Below are 26,240 nucleotides of genomic sequence, written 5' to 3' on the forward strand. Positions count from 1 at the left end.
TTTTATTGAATTGATATTCAATTATTTTTTGTGAAATTACTCCACTAGTTTGTTATAATTATTAATACAAAGACCGAACACTCAGAATGTTCTGAGTGTTCGATCTTTGTATTAATAATTATAAATAACATTTTCATAAATGTACTGCGACGTTAGTGTAAGAATGTTAATCTCTTTAAATATTTCTCATGATCTAAAAGACACACTTGATTAATTTACAAACCTTTAAAACCTAAAACCAAAACCAGAGCAAAACAAGAGCAGAGCAAATTAAAACCAATTGAGAAAATTCTCTGCAATAAACCTTGGGGAACCCTACATGAACGACATTTTGAAAAATTTTGTTATTGTGAGCATTACTCTGTTCCGGTTTTGAAAGGTAAAAGGGGCTGGTGAAATTGCAGGCGCATGGGGCGAAAAGACGGGTCGAACGGGTAAGTGGTAACCGTTGTCGGTTGTCGGCCTATCCATAACAGTTCCAGTGCCACTCAGAGCTTTAAATGACAAGGATCTTAGGGGCATTGTCACTGCGCCCGTCACCTTGAGACATAAGTTGACAAATCTCATAAGCCTGTAATTTCACCAGCACCATTGCCCATCACAACCGGAACGCAGTAATGCTGGCATAAGGCTATTTTTATCGATATTCTAATAAATGTTGTTTTCTATAACATAGATGACGCACACTGAAATAAATCGGACTCTTATCAAATTGAGTTTAATGAAAGCAACGCTGTAAACGCAACAAGCTGAATGATTGCAGCAACAATTAATTAATGAACTTAATCATGTTACGATTACTGTTCCACGTGATAAGTCAGTTTTTTTTCATTGTGTGATGCCGACGGTGCTGATATCGTGTGGCTATCACAATTAATCGAGTTTTTCGTAAGCAAACTGTCGACTTTTCAACTTGACCTTGGTGTTTATTCAGTCACTAAGATTGTAGGAAAAACATAAAATATGAAAAATAATTACAACGTAGAAAGAGTGTCAGAGTGTGAACACACGGAATGCCACACGAGCAATCCGGTGTCGCAACTTAACGTCGCTTACTTACACTCTGCAGCACCACTCACCGCTTCGTCTTCTGGCCCCTTGTTTCAATGCACCATGTGGCATTTTATAGAGTAGTCGTAGTACAGCTTCTTGTGAAAGAGTTCGTCCAGGGAAGTACTGCCACCTCACCTATTTCTGCCACCACGCAGTAATGTGAATATTACTACGTTCTGGTTTGAAAGGTGCTGGCGAAGTTACAGGCACATGGAACTTGTCAATTTGTCTCAGAGTGACGAGCGCAGTGGCTCTAGGATCTTTGCGATTTAAAGCATTGCAATTGTTATAAGATAGATAAGATAAATTTATTTCAACATAACTTAATCTAAATATAAGTAAAAAACAAAAACAAATGTAAGGGAAGCTAATATACAATTGGTAAAAAATAAAATAAAAAATAAACCTTAATTATTATACTAATCACAAAGCTATACAATTAATTATTAGAAGCCTACCAGTATAGTTGCGATGCCTAAACTAAGTACATTATTACCTGTATCTTAAGCATCTTGTTTGTGCACAGATTCATTATATTAGTGCTTAAAAACAAAATAGCTATATTTAATTAAGAATAAAACAATTAGCTTTTACAATATAATTCGGTCTTTTTACATCCCATCTTATTCAAGGCGTGAAAATGCAATGTTGAATTTAATTTGAAGTAAAGGAATGTACCAAGGAAGCAGAAGAATCTATGAGAGTGTGATGTGCGAAGTTGTTCACGGGAAGAGAAGGTATTGAGTCGTCTTTGGTAGGATGAGGACTTAGACTCAAATGGAGTGATTGAGTGTTTTTTCAAAATTATTTGCAAGATAATTATCTTTTTATGGATAGGCGTGTCGCTTACCACCAGGCGCACGACTAGTTCGTCCCGTCACTTGGTATTATAAAACAAAAATATATAGTTCTAATTTATATGTAGTAAAAGTCAGTGTCATCGCTCAGGCGTCGCCACGCCGACGCAACCTCATATGTATGGCCGGGAAGAGAATTGAAGAGGATTTTATGCCCGCTAGCGCACACTAAAAGGGGATACCCTTACGATACTGTGAACGTCCGCCAATGTTAGCGCCACTAGCGACTATACAGTCAATAAGTTTCCGGCTCATACCGGTGGATTCCGTCTCATGCTCGCGGTAACCTCTAGCGTGGTGCTTTCCAAAGCCGCAGAGAATAATGCGTCGCAACGTAGTGTGTTTGGTAGCGTAGAGTTCCTTGTGAAAGAATTCGTCCAGGGAAGTACTGCCACCTTACCTATTTCTGCCGCCAAGCAATAATGTAAGCATTACTGCGTTCCGGTTTGGAAGTGTAAGGGTGTTGGTAAAATTACAAGCACATAAGACTTATCGACTTATGTCTCAGGGTGTCGGGCGCTGTGGTAGTGCCCTCTAGATCTTTGTCATTTAAAGCTCTGAGTGGCACTGCAACTGCTGTGCATGGCAACAGGCGCACGACTTGTTCTTCCTGTACCCACTTGCCGTAATACAAAATGCTGCAAGGTCTGTCTCAGAGCGTTGAAATTTAGACCTCATTTCAATTGGAACATCATGATATATACATGATAAATTTAAGTTCCAGTGTGCGGTATGTTTTTCAGTGTATTTTGTTTATCAATAAATCAAGCAAAGCATAGGGCGTGTGGGGGAAAAACACCAACTTAATGTCCCAAAAGTCATCCTCACCTGCACGTGGTGCACCCTGCCGACCGACCGATGGCAGTATATCCATCTACAGGCAGAATCCTAAGTACCCTGGTCAGCGGCGGGCAGCAGCGCTGTTGACGCGAGACTCGGCCTTGCGCTCACCAACCCGTTTGCCCAGTGTGGTGAGTATGGGCATTAACCCCCAAAATGTCAAAGCCAAGGAAGAAGCGGCCCTCAGTTCCCGGCCGTCTTACTATTCCAGGCCAAGGCAGCGGCCTCGGTAACGGTAAGACAGGGAGTGGAAAGAATCCCCGGGTTACGGAAGGCTGCCACAATTTAACCTTGGCAACGTAATTATATATTTGTTTTACGTTGAATGTTTTGATCGTGTTTTGTTTTAGTTCTGTTTTGTTCCGTTTTCTCTTTTTTTATCTTTTGTCTTTTGTGGTGTCATTGTGGTAAACAAATAAATGTATTTTCTTTCTTTCTTTCTTTCAACGTATAACTGACACAGTTTGCGGCTGGACGAAAGTTTGATGCAACTCGAAGTGGAACTAGAGAAAATAAGGTGGCATGTGATAGGGTTGTCTGAAGTTCGGAGACAGGGGGAGGATACGACTACTCTAAAATCTGGCCACCTGTTCTACTTTCGAGAGGGCGACCAACTATCCCAAGGAGTCGTAGAGTTCCTTGTCAACAAAATTTTTCGTGACAACGTGCTGGAGGTATCCAGTGTATCGACCCGGGTAGCGTACCTTGTCCTGAAGCTAACCGAGAGATGTTCTCTCAAGGTTGTACAGGTATATGCACCGACGTCGACATATTCGGACAGTGAGGTCGAAGCCATGAACGAAGACGTGGGAAAGGCTCTACACAACACCACCAATACCCACTACACCGTTGTTATGGTAGACTTCAGTGCCATAGCGGGAGTGCGCGAATGCTAGGAATCGTGCATCGGACAACACGGCATTGGATGGCGAAACCAAACGGGGTAAATGCTGGTAAACTTCCTGGACATGCAGGGGTTGTTCTGCATGAACACTTTCTTTATGAGGATTGGGAAGTGGACCTGGCAAAGCCCCAATGGTATAACGAAAAACGAGATCGACGAAGCGTAATTTAGGGATATCTCAGTGGTCAATAGGTAACCCACAGACTCGTAAGAAGTACCCTAAATATCGACTTCAAAGTCGAGAGAAGCCGTATGATGAGATCTCTTATTCGTCCAATGCTGCTCCAATCCATGCATGGCTCCGAAGCGTTGTAGTTGGAACTGAGCAATCGCTTCGCTTTGCTGGAAACCACGGCAAATGTTGACAAGGACCTTGAAAGTGTGGTAGGGGTAATTCGCGAAGAGGGAATTAGACACTTCAGAACACAGCGAGGAGCCCGAAAGTCCAAACTCTCGACTGAGACTCTGGAATTGATGAGGACACGACTCGCGATGCCAGAAGAAGCTTCGTCAGATGCCCGCCGACTCAAAAAAACCATTCGCAAGTCGGTGAGACGCGACCTACGTATCTTTAATACGCAACTCATACGAGAAGGAATCGGGGGTCGAAAGTCTTTACAAAAACACTGGGTAGATGCCAACTGACGAAGCTAAATACCTCGGACAGTAAAACTGTCACATCAGTTCCAGAAATTCTCGCAGAAGTCGAGGACTTTTACAGTAGTCGATATTCCTCGCGGGCTCCAAAGCCACCACGCAACGCGAACGACCCAAGAGCCACACTTTCATGCCACTTCACAGGCGAAGTGGATGAAGACGAAGTTGGGAGGGCTCTTAAACAGCTTAATAATGGGAATGCTCCCGGCGAAGACGGAATAACCTCTGAGCTTCTCCCCTGCCCTCAGGAGGAGACCCAGTGCGCAGAAAGCTCAAGGACCTATTCAACGTCGTCATAGCCAATGGGACTACCCAGGAGGCGTGGAGCACAAGCGTGGTAGCTTTGTTTTTCTAGAAAGGGGACAAAATACTCTTGAAGAAAGTCCTCACAAGTCGTCTCGACGGAAGATTTGTCGCTTTCCAGCCACCGGAACAGGCATGGTTTCGAAAAGGCTATAGCACCGTGGACCACATACACACTGTTCGGCAGATTATACAGAAGTCCGAAGAGTATAATCAGCGACTGTGTATAGCCTAAAAAAAGCCTTCGACTCCATCGAAACCTGAGCTGTTCTGGAATCCTTGCAGCGATGCCAAGTTGATTGGCGGTACGTAGAGGTGCTGAGAAATCTGTACAGCAAGACCACGATGTCCGTCCAAGTACAAAGCAACAAGACAAGACCCATCCAGTTGCACAGAGGCGTGAGACAGGGAGATGTTATCTCTCCGAAACTGTTCTCTAACGCTCTGGAGGACGTCTTCAAGACACTTGATTGGACCGGATTGGGCATCAATGTTAATGGTGAAAATCTCACACACCTTCGTTTTGCCGATGACATCGTTATAATGGCAAAATCTGGATCTGCAGAAAATGCTGAACAGCCTTAACGCTGCCTCATTATCAGTCGATTTTCGGATGACTTTGGACAAGACTAAGGTCTTGTTCAATGAGCTCGTTCGTATCCCGGAGCCGATTTCGATTAATGGCAAAACGCTCAAAGTTGTCCGAGACTATGTCTACCTCGAGCAAACCCTGCAACTAGGCAGAGACAACTTTGAGCGTGAAATAGCTAGAAGAGTGCAGCTGGGTTGTGCAGGATTTGAGAAACTGCGTCATGTCTTCTCGTCACCACTCCCACAGTGCCTGAAGACCAGGATTTACAACCAATGCGACCTACCAGTCATGACTTACGGAGCCGAGACGTGGAATATGACGGTGAAACTGGCTCACAGACTACACGTCGCTCACCGAGCTATGGAAAGGTCTATGCTGGGTATCTCGTTAAGGGACAAAGTCCGGATCGAAGTTATAAGACTAAATTTGTGGACTTCGTCCAGAAATGTAGCAAGCTGAAGTGGCAGTGGGCTAGCCACATCTGTCGCAGAACCGATGACGGACGGAGTAGGCGGGTTCTCGAGTGGAGACCACGTCTCGGCAAACGTAATGGAGGACGCCCCCCTGCAAGATGGACCGACGATGGAACGACTTAAAAGGTCGCGGGTAGTGGTTGGATGCGGAAAACGCGTGGTCGGGCACTATGGCGTACACTTGGGGAGGCTTATGTCCAGCAGTGGACTGCAATAGGTTGATTGATTGATTGAAGCAAAGCATTAATGTAAGCTTAAATGATGTTGGTGAAATTCATGTATATAGAAAAAAAGGGGAGATATGGTATGGGGGCGTGGTTCGTATCGCCTCGATATGGTCAAAATGAATATCAGAATAAATATCATTTAACCTAACGCCTGATTATACGCAAGTAGCAAAAACTAATGTACGGTTATACGTATAATTATTTTTGTAGTTAGTATAAATACGGGGTAGATGAAAAAATGAATGAATATTAATTATAATAATTATGAATATAAACTAATTTTTTCCTATGTTTTACTAAATAAATGCTGATTATATGTGTATAATTCTTTTATTTCAATTTCAACAAACGATATTCCTAAAACTAATAGTATATCAATTATAATTTGACCTGAAACTATGTTCGTAAACGCAAACAAATTCGCTTCTGGCACTCGCCGGCCGCTGCCGCGGCACGCTCGCTGCGCTCGCTCGGCTCGTGCGGCTTTTTCATATACTAACCTAACCTAACCTACTAGATAGAGGACGCAACCAAGATTTGACCTATGTGAAATACATTTGTTTTCTTTTAAACCACCAAGGAATCCAGTGTGTAACAATAATAATTTTGTCGAAACGAAGATTCAGCTATGTAAACTATACTATTGAAAACATAAAGTTACACTCTAGTATCGAACAGACAAGTACCACGGCGAGCCGGGTTTAACTTTATTATTTATAAAAAATGACATTATACTATGTGAAAATTATCAGAATTGACAATATATTATGAAATGACAGTTATATGATATGAGCTTTATTTTAAAAAAAGTTATAAAATGTGAATGTTATATCAAACAACAATTATATGAAGTTAAAATATAGGAACTGAAATTAGTCCAAATGAAAATTATATTATATGAACGGTATATGTTCTGAAATTAGTTTATTTGATTTTCGAACAACTGAGACGCACCCACGCCTACAAACATCGCCACAGTGACATGGCGATCGTTGTACATACAAGATCTCTCGTAAAACGTAAAAATGCCAAGTGTAGCGATACACCTTGTAAAAATTGGAGTGAAAACAAAAAAGTTACTATTTCTATTATTATTCAATGTTTTCTTTTTGTGTCCATAGAAATTTCTAGACTTAAATATAGTGATGTTCATTTACGAAGACTTTTTATCGACAATAAATTTTTACTGAAATGTTTGAATTTCTTACTATGATTTTTGTAATTAAAGTTCCTAAAATATCGAAGCGAAAAGCATTCACGTTAAGTTGATTTCTTTTATTTTGTTATTATTAAACATTTTATTTCGAGTAACTTTAACAACTCATATTTCGGATAACCGTTTCAATTTCATGTCAATTTGGATGTTGCTGTTGCTTGAAGAAAAATTTATGTGTTTTAGATATTTAAGATATTTAAATTCCATTATATTCGTAGATTAAACGTAGAGTATTTTTAATTTTTAAGTTTTTCCAATGAGTTCAAGATAAAAGAAGGTTGGATTGAAGCTGCAGGAAAATCGAAAGATTGGTTTTCTTATTACTATTTCTGACTTTGTTTCAATTTCAGTTTCAATTGCAAATGTATTTAAAGAATAAATAAAATAAAATCGGCTTTATTTTACTTGTGCATGCAAAATAAATTAGAAACAATTATAGAAAATTACATAAATCCTCCATAAAAAAAAACAAATTAATTTAATTTATTCGTTGATGGTTCGAGTTTACTCTTGACAGTGACAACTTCACCAACCCGTGGTAACGTATAATGGAAAATTGACACTGGCGATTGTCGCCATATTTTTTATATTATTCTTATAAAACTGACAGTGGTGCAAGCCTAGTGGCCGCCATTAAGAAAATAATAATAATTTATATCAATACATTAATTTAATAATACACCAGTACCAGTGTAGATATAGTATGAAAAATGGAATATTTTTTTTAATACTAAAAACAGCAACATGGTTTCCAACTATCGATTAGGTAGGACCACATAACTCGTTGTGTAGCGTCAGTTTAAGGTTAATAAGGTTAACAATTCACGGAGCGGTTTCCATCCGCGCCCGCCGGTGTTGCTAGACAGCGGTTTTATTTCAATACTCACGACCCTGCAAGTTTGTGCGGGCAAGTAGCTGCCGCGGTTGCGGGCACGAAACCGTTACGATTGCGGAACGGACCGCGAAGTCAGTGGGAGTTAATTGCAAGTCGCGCTGTGAATAGAGAACTTACCCTGCCTGTACCACATTGCGCCTGAACCGACCGCCAAAGTGTGTTGAATTGCACAAAAGCTAAAAAGTGACGACATCGGCACCAGATATTACATAGCGTCATTACATATGTGAAATTGCACATGGGACTTATCAACTTATGTCTCAGGGGTGACGAACGCAGTGGTAGTGCCCCTCAGAACTTTGCAATTTAAAGCTCTGAGTGGCACTGTAACTGTTATGGACAAGCATGTTGCTTATCGTCAGGCGCACGACTTGTTCGTCCCGTCACTTGATGTTATAAAAAAAAATATTATTTAGCACACTTGGTATAATAAAGTCACATCTGCAAAATGATAACTTTTTAGGGGATAAGTTTAAAGATTCTACGATACAAAATAGTCGACAACTTTTCTATTAAAAAGAAGAGTTGTAATAATTACACACATACATAATTCGTTCATGTAACTCGTATTCATTTTATAACTTTCATGTGATAGAAGACTTTGACGTATCATCACATGTGACTTTGACATGTTTCGTGATAACCAAAAATGATTCTTACTTGCCAGTCACAGAATTGCACATTAGTAGCCTACGGTAGAAATTCCTCTATCATTATCTACATTTATCATAATTGTAATACGTATAACGTTGTTTTGGCATATTTTGTACTTTCACCGGAAAGTTTTGTCCTTGTACAAGGTCAAAGGTTCCAAAGTTTCTTTCGTTAGCCCAATTATTTGCACTACAGACGCTGGACGAAAAAGTGACATGTTCAAATCCTGAGCAGTATCACGGAGTGAATTTCGTTGCGTTGGTACTCTTACTGCAGGGAATTCCCTAGTTTGAGACCAGGTAATTAATAATCTCAGTTGTGTGTCGGTAGATGTCAATAGAAGAATATAATTATTTATTTCAGACCATGATCTATAGTAATGTTAGTAATCCAGTAAATTTTTCTTAAATTTTTCAAAGTTACTTAATGTCAGAGAAATGCCACGTCTAGATTACTACCCTACTCACGTATACTTGCACCCAATGTTTATTTATTTATTAAATCAGCTCTCACAACAATGAGTACACTATAACTATGTAGGTATACAGAGACTATGGTTTTAAACCAAGTGTCCCATTACTTAAAGGTGAGCACAGCATGCACTAAAAGAAATACAATAATATACAAAAGTACAATACATTATGAACTTATCTATAAACTTATCACATCACTTTCCTTATCATAGAAACGGAAGTACAATTTAAATCAATTTCATTACTGAATACTGATACTCCTTATACAGTGTTATTGCTCGTGATAAGAAACAATGTGGCCTCAACTTTGTGCGACATCTTGGCCTATGGTAGAGCCTATTGCTACCAGACCTCGGCAGTTGTCGCGGTATAAGGAAGTTTATTTTAGAGAGCAGACCAAGGCAATCAATAATAGTAATAATAATAACTGGATAGACGAGTCCGCACGACGATGACCTCTCACCGAATGCATCATCCGAGATCGTCAGTTATGAGATTGTATGTCCCGCGGAAGTGTGGAGGTAGAGGCCTATTAAGTGTCAAAACCATGCACAACCGCGAGATATGCAATCTCAGAAACTACTTTTTGACGATGACGGATGACGTAATTCGTGGGAAGGTTGTCACATGTGATAAAGGGCTAACTCCCTTATCGTTGGCTAAAGAGGAATGGCGAGACCCGGTGGTGCTTAGCACCTCTGACCGCGAGTCCGTATGGAAAGAGAAGGAGCTCCATGGGAGGTTCTTCAAGGTAATCCACGAGGCTTTTATGGACCGTAAAGCCTCCCTACATTGGCTGTGTTTCGGGGACCTCTTTAGGGAAACCGAATGTTTTGTCTGTGCAATACAGGATCAGGTTATCGAGACGCGGAACTATCGGAAATATATCCTAAAAGACGGCACAGTAGACATTTGTCGGGCATGTGGCCGTCCCGGAGAGTCACTTAGGCATATTGTTTCAAATTGTTTCCGGTTGTTCCGCTCTTGCAAACACCGAGTACTTGCACAGACACAACCAGGCAGTCAAAATATTACACCAAGAGCTCGCTCTCAAGTACGGACTAGTGCAACAGGTTAAAAGGGTAAAAGGGTAAAAGGGTAAAAGAGGTTGCCATATTACAAGTATTCACCGGAGCCAATATTCGAAGATGACTGCACCAAAATCTATTGGGATCGATCTATTATCACGGACAGGACTATTCTTGCGAACAAACCTGATATTGTGATATTGGATCGATCGCAGTCGAGGGTATTTCTTGTGGACGTCACCATCCCGCATGACTAGCGTCTCGTGAAAGCTGAAACCGAAAAACTTGACCTGGCGCACGAAATCACCGACATGTGGGATGTGGCCTCCACTGAAACAATCCCAATTGTTTTGTCCGCAAATGGGTTAATTCCTGTCAGCTTTTCTAACAGCTTGAGGCAGTTGGATTTCTGTGGCGTGTCGCTTCCAGCACAAATGCAGAAGGCGGTCCTGCTCGATACGGCACGTATTGTTCGCCGATTCGTGCACCTGAGTTCGTGACCCCGGCCGACTGTGCCATTGCCGGGAAATAGCGCCATAATGGGAGACCATTTTAAAATTCAAAATAAATCTTTTAGGCCTTATAAACCTAACTCCACGTCCGGCTCGACCACCTGATGCCACGTGAGGGGCGGACATTGGAAGCTTTCTGCTACAAACTTACCAACGACCAACGGAGCTATAGTGAGACAATATGCGATGCGACTAAGAAATAGAGAACTACCCCAGGCGGGTACCCACATGGGAGAATCCCGCCCCGGGCCATCAGGCGCGGGCTGCCCCACGTATTCTGGGGAGGGGGCCCCGTATCGCTTAGGTCTGCCCAGTCCAATACTGTTGCAGCAAGTGATGAAAATTCATCAACTTTACGTTACTCAACCTCGTCATCACCAATTTCGTCTGCACGCATCAATCTCCTCAATCATCCCGATCCACAACTACATCACCAGTGTCAAGCGATGTTGCACAAGAAGCAGTTGCTAATTCTCTTGTGCCCACATCACCATTACTACGCGAATACTACGAAATAATAATTCAATAAACTGCGTAGGTCACTACACACAATCATCACACCTCAATATCAACACATCAGTAAGAAGTGTTTTGCAGGATATGTCTCCTGCAACTACCCTAGCAGGAAGAAGTAGACAACGGATGAAATCGACTAATGATATTAACACAGAGCTCCTCCGTTGCTACTATACGGTAACAAAGTGCGAAACTGATATGACTGCCTGGAGGCCATTGCTATATAATATATTCATACAACAATTCCCAGAACTGTGTCATCTTTCTGAACAGCGACTATCGAAACAATAGAATATCAACGAGCGAGAACGCATAAAACAGACGATTACACCTACACCCCCCAGTTACAAGTAGCACTATTAATACTACAGAAGAACAACAGATCTCAAACACATGTCTACATCATAGTCAACAAGCTAATATACACTCAATTCACGACACTGCAAATAGTTAAAACTGTTTACATCGTTAATCAAATAGTTGACAAACACTTACAATACAAAAAAATAATCACGTTTGAAGAAGTTCACACTGCTATATACTGTGCCGCAATAACAGTTACGACATTACACGACAAAAAAACTAAAAAAACAGTAGACCACGCTTCCCATACACAAAAAAATAAAACAGATAAACAAAAGAAACCACAATGGGAGAAACGAATAGAAAACAAGATCACAACGCTAAGGAAAGAAATAGGACAACTCACACAATATCTAAACGGAAACCTTACACAGAAAAAACAACAAAAACTAAACCCTAATAACAAAACCAGACAAGAATTAATAGACGAACTCGATAAAAATAAGCAAAAACTACAGGCACAAGCTAAACGACTGAACCGATACAAGAAAAGTAACCAAAGAAAGTCAGACAGTATTTTGTTCAGTAACAACCAAAAGACATTTTACCAAAAACTAAACTCAGAAAACATAATAGTAACATAACAACCAGACATAAAAGAGCTCCAAATACTCGGAAAATATATGGTCAAAACCCGTACAACACAATACACACTCGTCATGGACTGAAATAGAAGAACAAAAGATGGAGAAAATTTAACCTATGCCAGAAATAACAATCGACAAAGACGACGTAACACAAGCAATAAAAAGATCATTAAATTGGAAAGCGCCCGGAACTGATAACATTCAAAACTATTGGATCAAATACTTAACTTCAATTCACAGACACAGCAAACACACTAAACGGCTTCATTCAAAATCCACACGACATGCCTGCTTTCCTTACTCAAGGAACAACCTACTTAAAACCCAAAGATAGTGACACAACAAACCCAGCCAAATACAGACCCATTACATGTCTCCCAACTATGTACAAACTACTAACATCCATTAGTACACATAAAATCAGCTCACACGTATCAACAAAAAAAAACATACCAGAGGAACAGAAGGGTTGCAGTAAAGGTTCAATGGGTTGTAAAGAACAACTAATAATAGATGCGCAAATACACAATCAAGTAAAACACAAACACAGAAATTTATATTACTAATATATCGATTACCCAAAAACTTTTGATAGCGTGCCCCATTTATGGCTACTACACATCTTGAGAATATATAAGATTGAGAATAGTCTAATACAGTTCCTACGACGCGCAATGACCAAATGGACAACAAAACTCAATGTGAACTCAAAATTGCACCCGGGATAAACCAAGGCGACTCTCTTAGTCCTCTGTGGTTCTGTCTTGCCTTAAATCCTCTCTCCAGAATACTTAATAACTACATATGAATACCTCATTGACAGAGAAAACAAAATCGAACTTACACACCTATTATACATGGATGACATAAAACTATACGCAAGTAGCAAACCGGAATCAGACCATCTATTAAGACTAACGGAAAAAATTTGCACAGAAATAAAAATTACTTTTGGAACAAATAAATGTAAAATCAATAGCATCATTAAAGGCATGCACAGCAGAACAGATTCTTTTGGACTTGAGCTACAAAGAGGGACTATACACAGCATGGAACCGAGAGAGACATACAAATATTTAAGATACTATAAAAAACACATTGGAAACTAAATATAAACAGAGACTAAATAAAATACTCAGTACCCAATTATCCGCCAGAAATATAGTCAAAGCCATTAACACATACGCCATCCCCATCTTAACGTATTCTTTCGGAATCGTCAAATGGCCCGATACTGAGCTTAATGCCCTCAACACCACAACTAGGACAACATGCAATAGACACAACATTCATCATACACACTCTGCTGTACAAAGATTTACACTGAAAAGAAAATTAGGTGGTCGCGGATTCATGGACATTAAAAACCTACACTACACCCAAATAGACAATCTGCGAACATATTTCATCAGAAAAGCCAACGACAGCACACTACACAAAGCAATAGTACTCTTACCTCATTCTGGAATACCTCTCATTCTGAACAATAAACAATTTGACCCAAAAACCGGAATTCTAAAACAAGAACAGAAGTTAGAAAACTGGAAGAACAAAGCACTTCACGGCAAATTCCCCCATCAACTGGAACAAGATCACATAGACCAAACTTCATCAACCACCTGGCTTACCAAAGGAAAACATATTTAGTGAGACAGAAGGATTCCTAGTAGCTATACAGGACTAAGTAATTAAAACACGCAGTGACTCCAAATATATCCTAAAAGAGTCAATAGAAACCGACAAATGCCGATTATGCCACCGATACACTGAATCTATAGATCATGTAACAGGAGGTTGCAGCGTACTCACCAACAAAGATTATATACATCGCCATGATAATGTTGCCAAATACATTCACCAACAACTTGCACTCAAACATAGTCTGACAGAAACACATACACCCTACTACAAATACAAACCGAAAAATGTGCTGGAAAATAATAAAGTAAAACTATGTTAGGATCGAGATATCGTCACCGACCGCACTATCCTCAGCAACATACCTGATATAACACTAACTGTTAAATCTGCAAAGACCACCTACCTCATAGATATTGCCGTTCCCAATATAAACAACTTAAAACAGAAACACAGTGAAAAAATACAAAAATACATCCTTTAGCAGATGAAATCAAACAGATGTGGTATCAAGAAACCATTAAGATAGTTCCCATTATAATTTCGTCAACTGGTATCATACCGAAAACCCTTCATACCGCCTTAAAAATGATAGATCTGCACCCTAAAACCTACATACCTCTACAAAAGTCAATCTCACAATACCACAACCGAACCAGAATACGTGGCTTAGGCTGGTTCCAAATATCCGACCATCAGTCGAGTACAAGAAAAATAATAATAATAATAATTTATTTCGGAACCAGGTCCATAGATTGTTAGTAAGATTACAAACTACTTAAGCCTAAGGGTTAGTTACACAATACATACACAGCAACATAAAATAATTAAAAACTAACAATAATATGCGACGGCGGTATGCAGTCGTATCCAATGAGCGAACATCGGCGAGTCCCAGCGAGCGGACAACGCGCTCAGGATGTGGTTGGGGCGGCTGCGCAGGCGGCATAGTGTGGTGGCGCACCTCTTGCACATGATGGCTGCAAACCCGTTTGTGTGCGCCTCCACGAACATACCCGAGGCGCTGCAGTAGCGCGGCAGCCCCAGCAATACCCGGAACGCGTTGTTGTATTGTACGCGCAGGCCGTTGTATGTCCTTCACGTATAGTAGACACACAGACTGCACGTGTAAAAAGATTGACAATAAGCTTTAAAAAGTGTAATCTTTACTTGTCTTGTACAGCACGCAAACCTGCGGGCCAACATTTTACAACGAACAGCCAACGACCTACGCTCCTTCTCGATGTCGACGTTGTCAGAAAGGTCATCCGTGACCCAGTGACCCAGGTACTTAAATCTCGAAACTATTTTCATTCAAAGGAGCACCGCAAAGTGTTACATTAGGCATAATATTGTAACATTTAGTACCTGACGTAAAAACCATCAGCTCGCTCTTCAAAACATTGTACCTAAGTAGGTCACAGCGTATGACTCATAAATTTGCATCAAAGACATAAGTGCTCTAATCTATGGGCTAAGTAGCACCATGTCGCCAACGTAACTTATATTATTTTGGATAAATTGAAAAGCTTGGGTGAGCTCAGTCCATAACAGTCCAAGATAGCACTTCCCCATCTGATAAAATTGCTTTGGTTATTGTACCAATACCTAAACAAGTCTGTTACTTCACGCGGCAAACTGGACTCATTATATAGTTTTTCCCACAATACATTATATGAAACCAGGAGAAAGGCCCTCGAGAGGTCTAGATAGCACGCGTAAACCAGGGTCTTTCTAGCAGTATAATACTGGACAGTATGCTTGAGACATAAGATAGCACTCTCAGTGGACAGACCTGGTCTAAAACCAAGTTGTGCATCGTTTACACTCAGGTGGTCATCAAACAGACTGTCTAGGACTTTTGCAATCACGGTGGCCAAAGAAATCGGCCTATAATTAGATGGATCCGATGAATCACCCATCTTGTTTTTTACGATTGGCACCACTACTGTAACTGGGATTGAGACACAGTGTAAAAAACGTAGCAAGTACCAGCGGCAAATGGCAACCCGCATGTTGCAAGTGCTCAATGCTGAGGCCATCATGACCCGGTGATTTACCCCTTACCATTTTCTTAATGGCTAATGCCACTTCTTTTGGAGAGAATGAGACCGTATGCGCATGGGAGACGGCTTCAGCCCCAAACACCTGGGACGTGGCGTGTAACGGAGACTCTACTCTAAAGTGACTTTGAAATAAAAATCTTTACGATTCACCGGTTCCGAGCCTTTATCGTGAATTTTAAACATAAAACTTTGCCGCCTATTTTTGAAATGCGCGCTAAAATATCATTTTTAAAATGATCATAGACAATATACAATTTTAATAGGGAAAAAGTTCCTTTTATGTTTAAAGTTAGCTAGTCAAAAACCGAACGGACTGTTTGGCCAACCCATTATTTAGGAATGTAATTATTACATACATCATATATTGCGTAAAGGTAAGTACGATGCTCACTTGACTTTACCCCGACTCACATTTAATTAGTTGACGAGTAGCGGGGTAATTTCCTGGGATAAAACTGGCAGACCTTTTCGGCTTATTGAGGTAAGCTCTCTTAGGTAAGTAACTACAAGGACATACGTTCTCGTGAGAAAGAGCTATAAAAAACTAAATCGCGATTCGTGAAACCAGAACCGTTGACTCTGTGTACAAATTACCAAATAATTTTAGGTAGCTTATAATATTTTTAGTAATTTGCGTAGGTAAAATTACGCCTGTTTTGCTACTGAGTTAGGCAGAGACTATGAACTCTTCTACCTGCTAAGCTTCTGACATACTACCCTTACTTCTACCCATTACGCTTATGATGTACCACCTCTATCTCTACCCACTACGTTTCTTATGTACCACCTCTACCTCTGCCCCCTACGCTTCTAATATACCACCTTTACCTCTACCTGCTATGCTTTTTACATACCACCGCTACCTCTACCCCCTACGTTTCTGATGTACCACCTCTACCTCAGCCCCTACGCTTCTAATATACCACCTCTACCTCTATCCGCTATGCTTATTACATACCATCGCTACCTCTACCCACTACGTTTCTGATGTACCACCTCTACCTCGACCCGCTACGCTTCTGATGTACCACCATTACCTCTACCCGCTACGCTTCTGAACTAGTGGGTCAACTTGTCAATTATTTGGCCCAGACATCCCTAGAATGACTCTTAGATCTCCAAGGGGCGTTGTGAGTTATTGACAGCATCAGTGGAGCGTACTGTATCGGTCTAGAATTCACGGCTACTTCGTGCCGTCACCTATAAATATGGCCACCTATAATAGGAAATCGATACATTTACCTAAATGATGTTTTCGCCGCAACACGTAAAAGACATTGATTGGTCTTTTCTTAGGAGAGTGAATGATTCAGCCAATATTATTCTGAAGATAGTATGCGCTAAGTGCTTTTTAAAAGAACACTCAATTTAGTATCTTAAACTCAAACTAAATTAATTCTTAATTAAAAACTTTATTTCGAGTTTCCGGATTTAAATCCGGAAAAATAGTTTCATTTCCTATAAAAACTTTATTAATAATAATTTTCCGTAAATAAAATAAAATATAAATGTTATGTAAAGTAATGTTAAATTATTAATGGTTTATACCTAAAAAAAGAAACATGTTATTTTATTTATTTATTAATTATAAATTTATTTTGTTTATTTTTATTGTAATGGTACAAATTACAGAAAACAGATTACAGCATCGTTTTCAAACAAAATTATTTTAAAAAGAAACATCACTAAATCTGCATACCAATTATAACTGTACACAGCATTCAAAAAACTATAGGTTATGCGATCTTAGTAACAAAAAAGTAAAACAAAAAGGATACAATAACAACAATACAGAAGAATTTTAAAATAGAAGGTCTTAAAATACGTCAAATGAGTCGTTTAACGACGCACTTTTTAAATGCGGGAAGGTTATCACGGAATATATCACGGTTACAACCAACATCATTACATGTTCTACACATTCGGTAAATTGGACTATTTGCAGAAACATTATTACTTACAAAAGCTTGATTAGCAAATAAAAAAAATTGTGTAGTTATTTTACAAGCATTCATATCTTCTATGTGACAAAATCGTCTAAACATTTTTTTTTTCAATTCTGGTCATTACATATTTTTTTCATATCGCTACCTTCTTTTATATCTAGTATAAAGTTATACCACAGATATATAGTATGCTACATTTTAATTTCTAGGGCATTCTCCCAACATGCATGCTTCTGTTGCCAAAACTAACATTCACTGCAGTATATCAAGGTTGGAAGGCGACTTGTCTGACCCTTTTCTAGCTGCCCATAAAGGCGTTTAGAGCTCCAATTACGCCTTTCAAGGCTTTCACTCATTGTTAAATATTACTTTCACACCTACTATTTCTTGACAATGAACTACCCCGACAAATTCGCTCTTATTGCTTTTCCAGGTAATTTAAAATTGTTTTTCTACTCCTGTACTCCTGTAATCAATCTGTCAATTATAATTTCATAAACCATATCATAAAGGCGCTCTTTTTAGTTCTGAATCAAAATTCTATTGTCTATGGTACTCGCCATTGAGCTGAAAAACTTCATTAAACTTCTGTACATAGAACTCTAATGAGTATTATCAAAGACCAAACGTGAATATTATAGTACTGCACACAGAATTATAAGAGTTTCAATAAAATAACGTCGTATTTTCACTAAATAATATCAATTAGGACGCTATTCTAAGGCCTGACTCCTGATAGGTTTTATTGGCCTAAAAGTCTTGCAACCAAAGGGCCATAAAACTGTATTAAAAAAAAATTGGTTAAAATATATGCGCTACTTGGCCACTTCTATTCTATCCTTTGATTTTTGTTCCGTAGCTGTTTGGCTTTTGTCTAAATATATGAAGTGGCTGTATGGTGGAACCTTTGCCTACCTAGTTTGTTTTTTTTTTTTATTAATTAAGGCCTTGGCAAAGCCATCAGCCTAAACATGAAGTTTAATTATGTTTCTGTAAATATGGCCGCGACAAAGAGGATAGGCAATTTGAGGCGGCGCGCTTGAATTGACTCGGGATTCCTTAAAACGGGCCGATACGGATATTTTAGTTCGAGATTCGTAAAATTTCGCGTTTTAATCTTCGATTAAGGCACAATAGCACTATCCTATTCCACTTTAAACTAGATTTAACAAAATAATTGAAAGTCAAAATAAAAACGATACTTTTCCCTCCAAAAGGTCCAGAGCGAATCCTACCTAGCTTGTCTATGAATTAAATAAAAACTACCGTAGTGTGACATGAGTGAGAAAAGTTTTTATTTGGCCATTTGGCCAGTGGTAACATGCAGTTCCTAAACACGTCATAGAGAGCTTCTAATATGTGTATAGATAGATAAAGCAGTATATGTAACTGCACATAATTAGGCATTAAAACACTCGTGTGAACCCACATTCGTATTTTAAACCCTTTCGTCGTAAAATACTATTATTTATTTATAATATTTCTTATCACAAGTGATCAGTTGCAATTATATCGTGATCTTCGGCCATGAGGTGGTGCTCATTATTATGTGTATTTATAGCCAAGGAAAACATTTTTCTTCGCTTCTCTTCCGGTGACTCACAGTTGTGTGTGGTAGTGTCATTGACAGGATTTTGTTTTCTGCTAAAGAAGCTTGTTAGTGATACCATTGAACTGCCATTGCAATTCTTTGGTGTTCTGCTCTTCATTAGCGAATCGATTGCACGTCGATGCCGTAGTCTTAGAATAATAACGCATAGAATGATAGTTTCATATCAAACGAACTGTCACAAGTGAGGCAAAAATCAAATTCATGTAGGCTAGTTTTAGTAGTAGGTTAATTTTCGGTTTTAGTGAATATTTATATAAAAATACAAGTTGAAACACGTTACTTCCTTGTAGAATGTGATGTTAGTATGTATTTTATGTTTGTCTGACGTATTTTTACACTCGTTTACCGCACATTTCGTCATTTTTAGCTAAAATTCTTGATCTGTTCGCGGTGCAAGTTGACCTTGAGCACTGAAGGCCCGCCCGCTCGTGTAGGCCTATTGGGCGCGCTTCAATTTGCCTCACTTAGCGTGTGCGGACTAGGTTTCTATGCGTTATTATTCTAAGGCCGTAGTCTACTCATTATTTGACGTTCCTTTATATGACGGCATTATTCCTTTATTTATTATTTATACATTTTAGGAAACTTCACGGACAAATAATACAACTATAGTATACTTAGATAACGTGACGTTTTAATCTTTTCTCGCCTGACTGTGTCTATGCTTGAACAAAGTACATACATTTATATATACAGTCCACAGCCGATTTGTATTTATGTTCCTTAGTTTAGCATTAAAATGATGTACATTTTTAACCGACTTTAAAAAAAGGAGGAGGTTCTCAATTCGACTGTATGTTTTTTTGTATGTATGTTACGCAATAACTCCGCCATTTGTGAACCGTTTTTGATGATTCTTTTTTGTTGGAAAGAGGTTACCTCGGTATTGGTCCCATTTAAATGTGAAGAAAATATTACACCTTTAAGAGTGGCAAACTAGGGGATACATTTGGTTTTGCGCACTTTCAGGTAACCAATTTCAATAAAACTTGACAAATAGATGTAATTCCAGGAACTATTGAAAAAAGTTATAATTTTGTTGTAAAACCTCGCCATATTTTAACTCATAATAAAGTTTTTACAAATCTTTTTAAGCTAAGAATATGCTAACGTCGGTCCATGATCTTTTCAGTGTTAATTAAAGATGTAAACGATTATGAAATTAAATAAACTGTAGTTAAAAATCATTGACTTACAATTATATGGATGTCGGGTCCGCGCTAAAAAGTGTCCGAACTTATAGGGCGTTAAAATCGTATACAGAGCGTCATGCCCGCTTTAGTCTTCGTTTGTTTCTTCTGACAGCGAAGCAAGCAAAATTAGACAGTACTGCGATGACATTACTATTTAAATTCAACGTTTTAGCTTTTTCATATTCCTTTACATGTCACTTCGTTTAAATAGGTTGACTTGGGACATTTTTTTCATGGTTTTTGTATTAGACCCGTCGTCCATTTATTTGTAAGTCAATGTTAAAAATATTCAATTTACTTGTGGTTGCTGACACGCGTACTACAACTTAGATACATTTTAAATATTAATAAGTCATCAGGGTGGCGGAACAGAAACAACAACTTCACAATTACAAATAAATTTAATGAATATCAAGATTAATTTTACAATCTATAATCGTCGTCTCAATTAGATCTCGAAGAATGTTTGTATCCGCCATCTTTTTTTCATTTCCCTCTAACAACTGTTCGAGCTCGAGCGGAAATAACAAAATCGTTTTAGGGTTCTTTTATTGCTAATAACTTTTCAAAGCGAGAACATCAATAAACAATGAAAGTTTTAAATAATATCAACAACGGAAAAATTAAATTGGCTCTTACGCTAAGAACAAGAGAAGTCATATTCCATACTTAGAATAATAACGCATAGAATGATAGTTTCATATCAAACGAACTGTCACAAGTGAGGCAAAAATCAAATTCATGTAGGCTAGTTTTAGTAGTAGGTTAATTTTCGGTATTAGTGAATATTTATATAAAAATATACAAGTTGAAACGCGTTACTTCCTTGTGGAATGTGATGTTAGTATCTATTTTATGTTTGTCTGACGTATTTTTACACTCATTTACCGCACATTTCGTCATTTTTAGCTAAAATTCTGGAGCTGTTCGCGGTGCAAGTTGACCTTGAGCACTGAAGACCCGCCCGCTCGTGTAGGCCCTTTTGGCGCGCTTCAATTTGCCTCACTTAGCGTGTGCGGACTAGGTTTCTAAGCGTTATTATTCTAAGATTCCATAGTTGATTTCATTTACTTTTCCACTTCTATCTTACTATCATTTAAAGTTAGCAAATTAAATTTGATTTTGCAATAAATTTATCAATTTATGATAAAGTTTACTTGAAACTATTCTTGATTTATTATACTAAGGTATTGCTTTATAATATAGATTCTATAAGGATTTATAATATTACAATAGATTTAATGTAATCGTACATGGATTTATAGTATTACATTTTTAAATCCAAGCTAAGATAGTAACTAATCCAACGCTTGTCGATAATTTTATTTAACATTACAATTTGTTCTCTTATCACAACAGCAATAAAAAATAAGAAGAGGGAGCAGAGGAAAAATTCCTAATCTTCGATTTGATTTTAGAGGGGTATATTCACTTTAAAGTTAAAAATAAAATATTGTATGAGTAACTACACGATATATTCAAGAATAGGCTCTAATCAGAAACATAAAACAATAAAGTTTCCTCGACAGATAAAAATCACGAAATGACCTCTAATTTTCTAACAAATTTCTAATTTTCTAATTTTTCGATTTATCCTCGAAATGCTACAGGTTATTAGGACAAAAATTAGATAATTAATTATATTTATGCATGATCGAGAACTGTCACTACAGATTTTTTTTAATCCCTTTAGTTTTAGAGTTATTCCGCTAAAACGAATTTGGTACTTTTAATGCGCAAAATTCAACATCTCCTGTCGCATGTCACGCGAACTTCAGGCATATATTTGTTTCACAAATTTGGGCGGAGCCAACGTCAAAACTTTTTTGGCATGAGAACTCTTAACTGTTTAGATATTATAAGGTTAAAATTCGGTTAAAGTTAAGCAGTTACATTCTATATTTGAATTATCGAACGTTTTCTTCAAAACTACGTACTGTACTCATTGACTTACAATTATATGGACGTCGGGTCCGCGCTAAAAAGTGTCCGCACTTGTAAGGCGCTAAAATCGTATACAGAGCGCGACACTCCGCTTTAGTCTTCATTTGTTCTACGGACAGCGCGATACTGCGATGACATAACAATTTAAATTTCGAATAGGTTGACTTGGGACATTTTTTTCGTGGTTTTTGTATTAGACCCGTCGTCCATTTATTTGTAAGTCAATGACTGTACTGTCATTTTTTTAGTTTCGATTTCCATGTGAACTACATAAAGCTCTATTTTTGTCCCCTTTTTATAATTACATTTACTCCTTAACAATATACCAAGCAAGTTAACAAAATATAAACTAAACGTGTTCTTTTACGTAACTAAAGTGAATCGGCATTTTAATTTAGGGTAATGCCGCCGATAGTACTAGAATCTCTATCCTGCAGAAACGTGTGGTTTCGGCAATTTACAATCTGGGGCCCCAGAGTGTCTTTGAGAGATAAATTTGAATAAATTAACATTTTAAATTTTTATTGAACTGACAATCAATTATTTTTTATGTGACATTATTCCACTACTTTGTTTTAATTATTAATACAATGATTGAATACTTAGAAAAAAAAATCGATTCGAACCGACGTCTTCTAGCATACCGTGCCAGATTCTATACCAACGAAACCACGGAACGAAAAAGCGGACCTCACGAATTTTCCTGTGTGCTTATTGTTATGTCTTTGTATTAACTTTTTCTTACTTTCTTTTCTTTTCATCTATGAGAAATGTATGAAAGTTTCATTCCGTGGCTTAGTTGGTATGACGTCTGGCACGGTATGCTAGAAGACATCGGCTCGAATCCGGCCGGATCGAGGAAATTTGTTCGATCTTTGTATTAATAATTACAATAAATTTACATTCATACACTAGTGTCACAGTACATTTATTAAAATGTAATTTATACTAAGAAGAATAGCATTTTTTTATGAAAGACATAACATTAATACGAGGATAAAGAATAAACTAGCTGTTCTTGACAGTTGTCTTCACAAAATCACAAATTCATTTATGGGGCAATGTATACGCTTCTGTAATAAGATCCCCGTCGATATTCAAAATTAGCCATTAACGAGATTTAAAACTTCATACTAAACGACCAATGACTCCTGGCGCCTTGGAAAACAGGTCATAGTAATTACGTTGCAACTCCACTGATACTATATTGCAAATATGATAATATTTGTTATTCTGCTAAAATCTAGCTGCAATGGTAGTTGAATTTCAATCGTTCATTTGTTCAATTACTAAGCGCCCAGGTACATGAGGAGAAAGTTTTCGCGCGGCCGCCGCGCGGCGTTCGCCCAGTTACCACGCTTTCACGTACATTCATGGCGAATCTGAATTGTATTTACTAGGCAACAACGTTTAAATTCCCCTGAATAATGCAACCGCACCGCGTAGACCAAATCCAAGCCAGCCTCACCCGCGTGTCTGGGACTCTCACTTAAATCAAAAGGTAAATGCTAATATATATAAATAGAGCTTATCTTCTTCTTGGCGTGTCGACTCTGACGTTTATATTTGTGAGGACCAGTACTTAGCAACTGAGATAGCATTATCAGTGGCGTTGTACAGGTCCTCGCCTGTACAGGTGTAGGGCCACGCAGGGCAGGACAAAAGATGTGCCATTATCAGGGGATAGACACCACGAATACAGGCGCTCTCTGTAACCCCACCCGTGCATGCACTCCTTGCTTCGACCGACTTGGGCCCGCAGCCTATTTAGGGACTTCCAAGTTTGCCAAGGTATATCATGCCCAGGAGGGAGGTGTTCAGACAGCGGGATGAGTGACGCCGTGGGTTGTATCTTCTTCCAGAGACTTATTCGGGCCTGTTTAGTTTCCCCGTTCAGAGGGTATACTTCTTTAATGAAGCTATGGCGACTCTTTAGCCATATATATAATAGAGCTTATTTTGCCATGACACCTAAGTGTATCTAAACGCACACGATCGCCACGTGGCGCGATGTAACTCGTGTAGAATGCATGCGCCCAAACGCTGCCGCCATTAGTTAAGTGGGCGCAAGTGATATTTTTTCAAAAACATTGTCATGTATATACTGCCGTGATCAGTAAAATAGACCGATCTGTCACCATTTTTATTCTTTCATAAGTGGATAAGGTATAAGTAGATACTTTTTTAATTTAATTTTTTTAAACATTCTTTTCTAGGATTTGTGTTTTTGTCAAAAACAAATGGCAGTAAAAATAATCGATGTTGCCTTACTAAAACTACCTTGGAAATTACTATGCATATTTTTATCCCGTTTCATTAGTGATTTAGTCGTTTAATTGTGCCGACTTCTTCGTCCCGTCACTTGATATTATATATAACTCTTCAAATAGATGAAGCCATTATCTACAGTCGAACTAGAAAGATCTGTATGTCAACATGAAGTGCCGTTCCCATTGGTAAAAGTAATGTACGAGAGAATTCCGCTTACCACACGCTGGAGGAATGCCCCGCGTCGGCCTGTGACCAGAACAACCTGGTTGCCCGGACCGAGCGAGATCTCTCTCCGTCAGGCATTACTTTGCGTGGCGGCTATGCTGACGACTCAAGAGTCCCATGGGGTAGTAGTATCCTGTGAAGCGATGATGCTCCGGAAGGAGTCTTCCTCGAGCGTGATCAGGAGAGGGCTAAACCCGCTCGGCGACGGCATACCATCGCAGCTGCGTGCTTCATGGAGGTGTAATAAGAGTCAGGAGTTAGGTTCCCTATTGAGGGCAGCTGATATATAAATTAACAAGAGTGGCGTCCTAAACAGGGGCCACGTTCACCTTAACCAGGGCCCTTGATTTCGGGTAGTATAATAAGCGTTTTAGTCTGGCAACCGCGAGGAGGATGACGGGGCTATGTGGCCCACTTGTGAGGGGAAGCACGTAGCTCCTCCCAGGTACTGGGGACGTTCCAGTGCGCAAAGTCGTTCCCACTAGAGCAGTGGGGTTTTATATGAGGCCCCCAAAACGTCTCTCAGGTAACGAAAGATAATTTCCCGACAAAAAAAAGGAAGTCCTGTATTTCAACATGGAGTGCCTTTCTCCTTGGTGAAAGCCAATTGTAGAAGGTGATCAACATTTTAATGACTTCTTCATTTTAGGAGAAAAATATATGAATTCATTTGATGATTCATAAGGTAAAGTAAACTTTTAACTAGGTATGATAACAATAATACGCCAAGCATACCAATTTCCTGGTCTTAAACTAAGGAATTCCACTTCTATGAGTATCAAAACAGCGAATTACTTCAGAAAAGTTTATTTCCCAAATGGGTCCTATCAGTAATTGAACCCGGGACCTCCTCATCCAGCGCCTGTAGGGTAAACCATTTAGGCAACGAAGTCATCTCGTGATTGCAGCCGTCGCTGTATCCTCTTTTTAGTTTGCTAACTACAAAGATCAAAGAATGTAATGACAGTACGTTATGCTGCGGTTCCAGAGATGTGCGAGGTATCTAGGCAGTGCGAGGATGTGTAGGGGCGCTGTGAAACCGTGTGATGGTTTCCACCAAAGCTGTGCGAGGTAGTTGGGCGGGGGCAGGATGTGTACCGAAGCTGTGAAACGGTGTGATGGTTTCAACAAAGCTGTGCGAGGTAGTTGGGCGGGGGCAGGATGTGTACCGAAGCTGTGAAACGGTGTGATGGTT

General features: G+C 39.0%; 1 protein-coding gene and 1 pseudogene across 1 annotated transcript in view; both read left to right on the forward strand.

Moving 5' to 3' along the window:
* Positions 1 to 2,716: 2,716 nt before the first annotated feature.
* Positions 2,717 to 5,673, forward strand: LOC113234849 (annotated as a pseudogene).
* A 4,063-nt stretch (positions 5,674 to 9,736) lies between these two features.
* LOC113234850 (salivary glue protein Sgs-3-like) overlaps positions 9,737 to 26,240 on the forward strand; it is a 24,098-nt gene continuing 7,594 nt past the window's right edge. Inside the window, exons 1-2 of the mRNA XM_026470372.1 lie at positions 9,737 to 9,895; positions 14,972 to 15,051. Coding sequence (XP_026326157.1) covers positions 9,737 to 9,895; positions 14,972 to 15,051 — 239 coding nt within the window. The remainder of the gene's footprint in view (positions 9,896 to 14,971; positions 15,052 to 26,240) is intronic.

This window comes from Hyposmocoma kahamanoa, unplaced genomic scaffold, assembly GCF_003589595.1.
Source record: "Hyposmocoma kahamanoa isolate Upper Pololo Valley unplaced genomic scaffold, ASM358959v1 86, whole genome shotgun sequence".
Taxonomy (NCBI): domain Eukaryota; kingdom Metazoa; phylum Arthropoda; class Insecta; order Lepidoptera; family Cosmopterigidae; genus Hyposmocoma; species Hyposmocoma kahamanoa.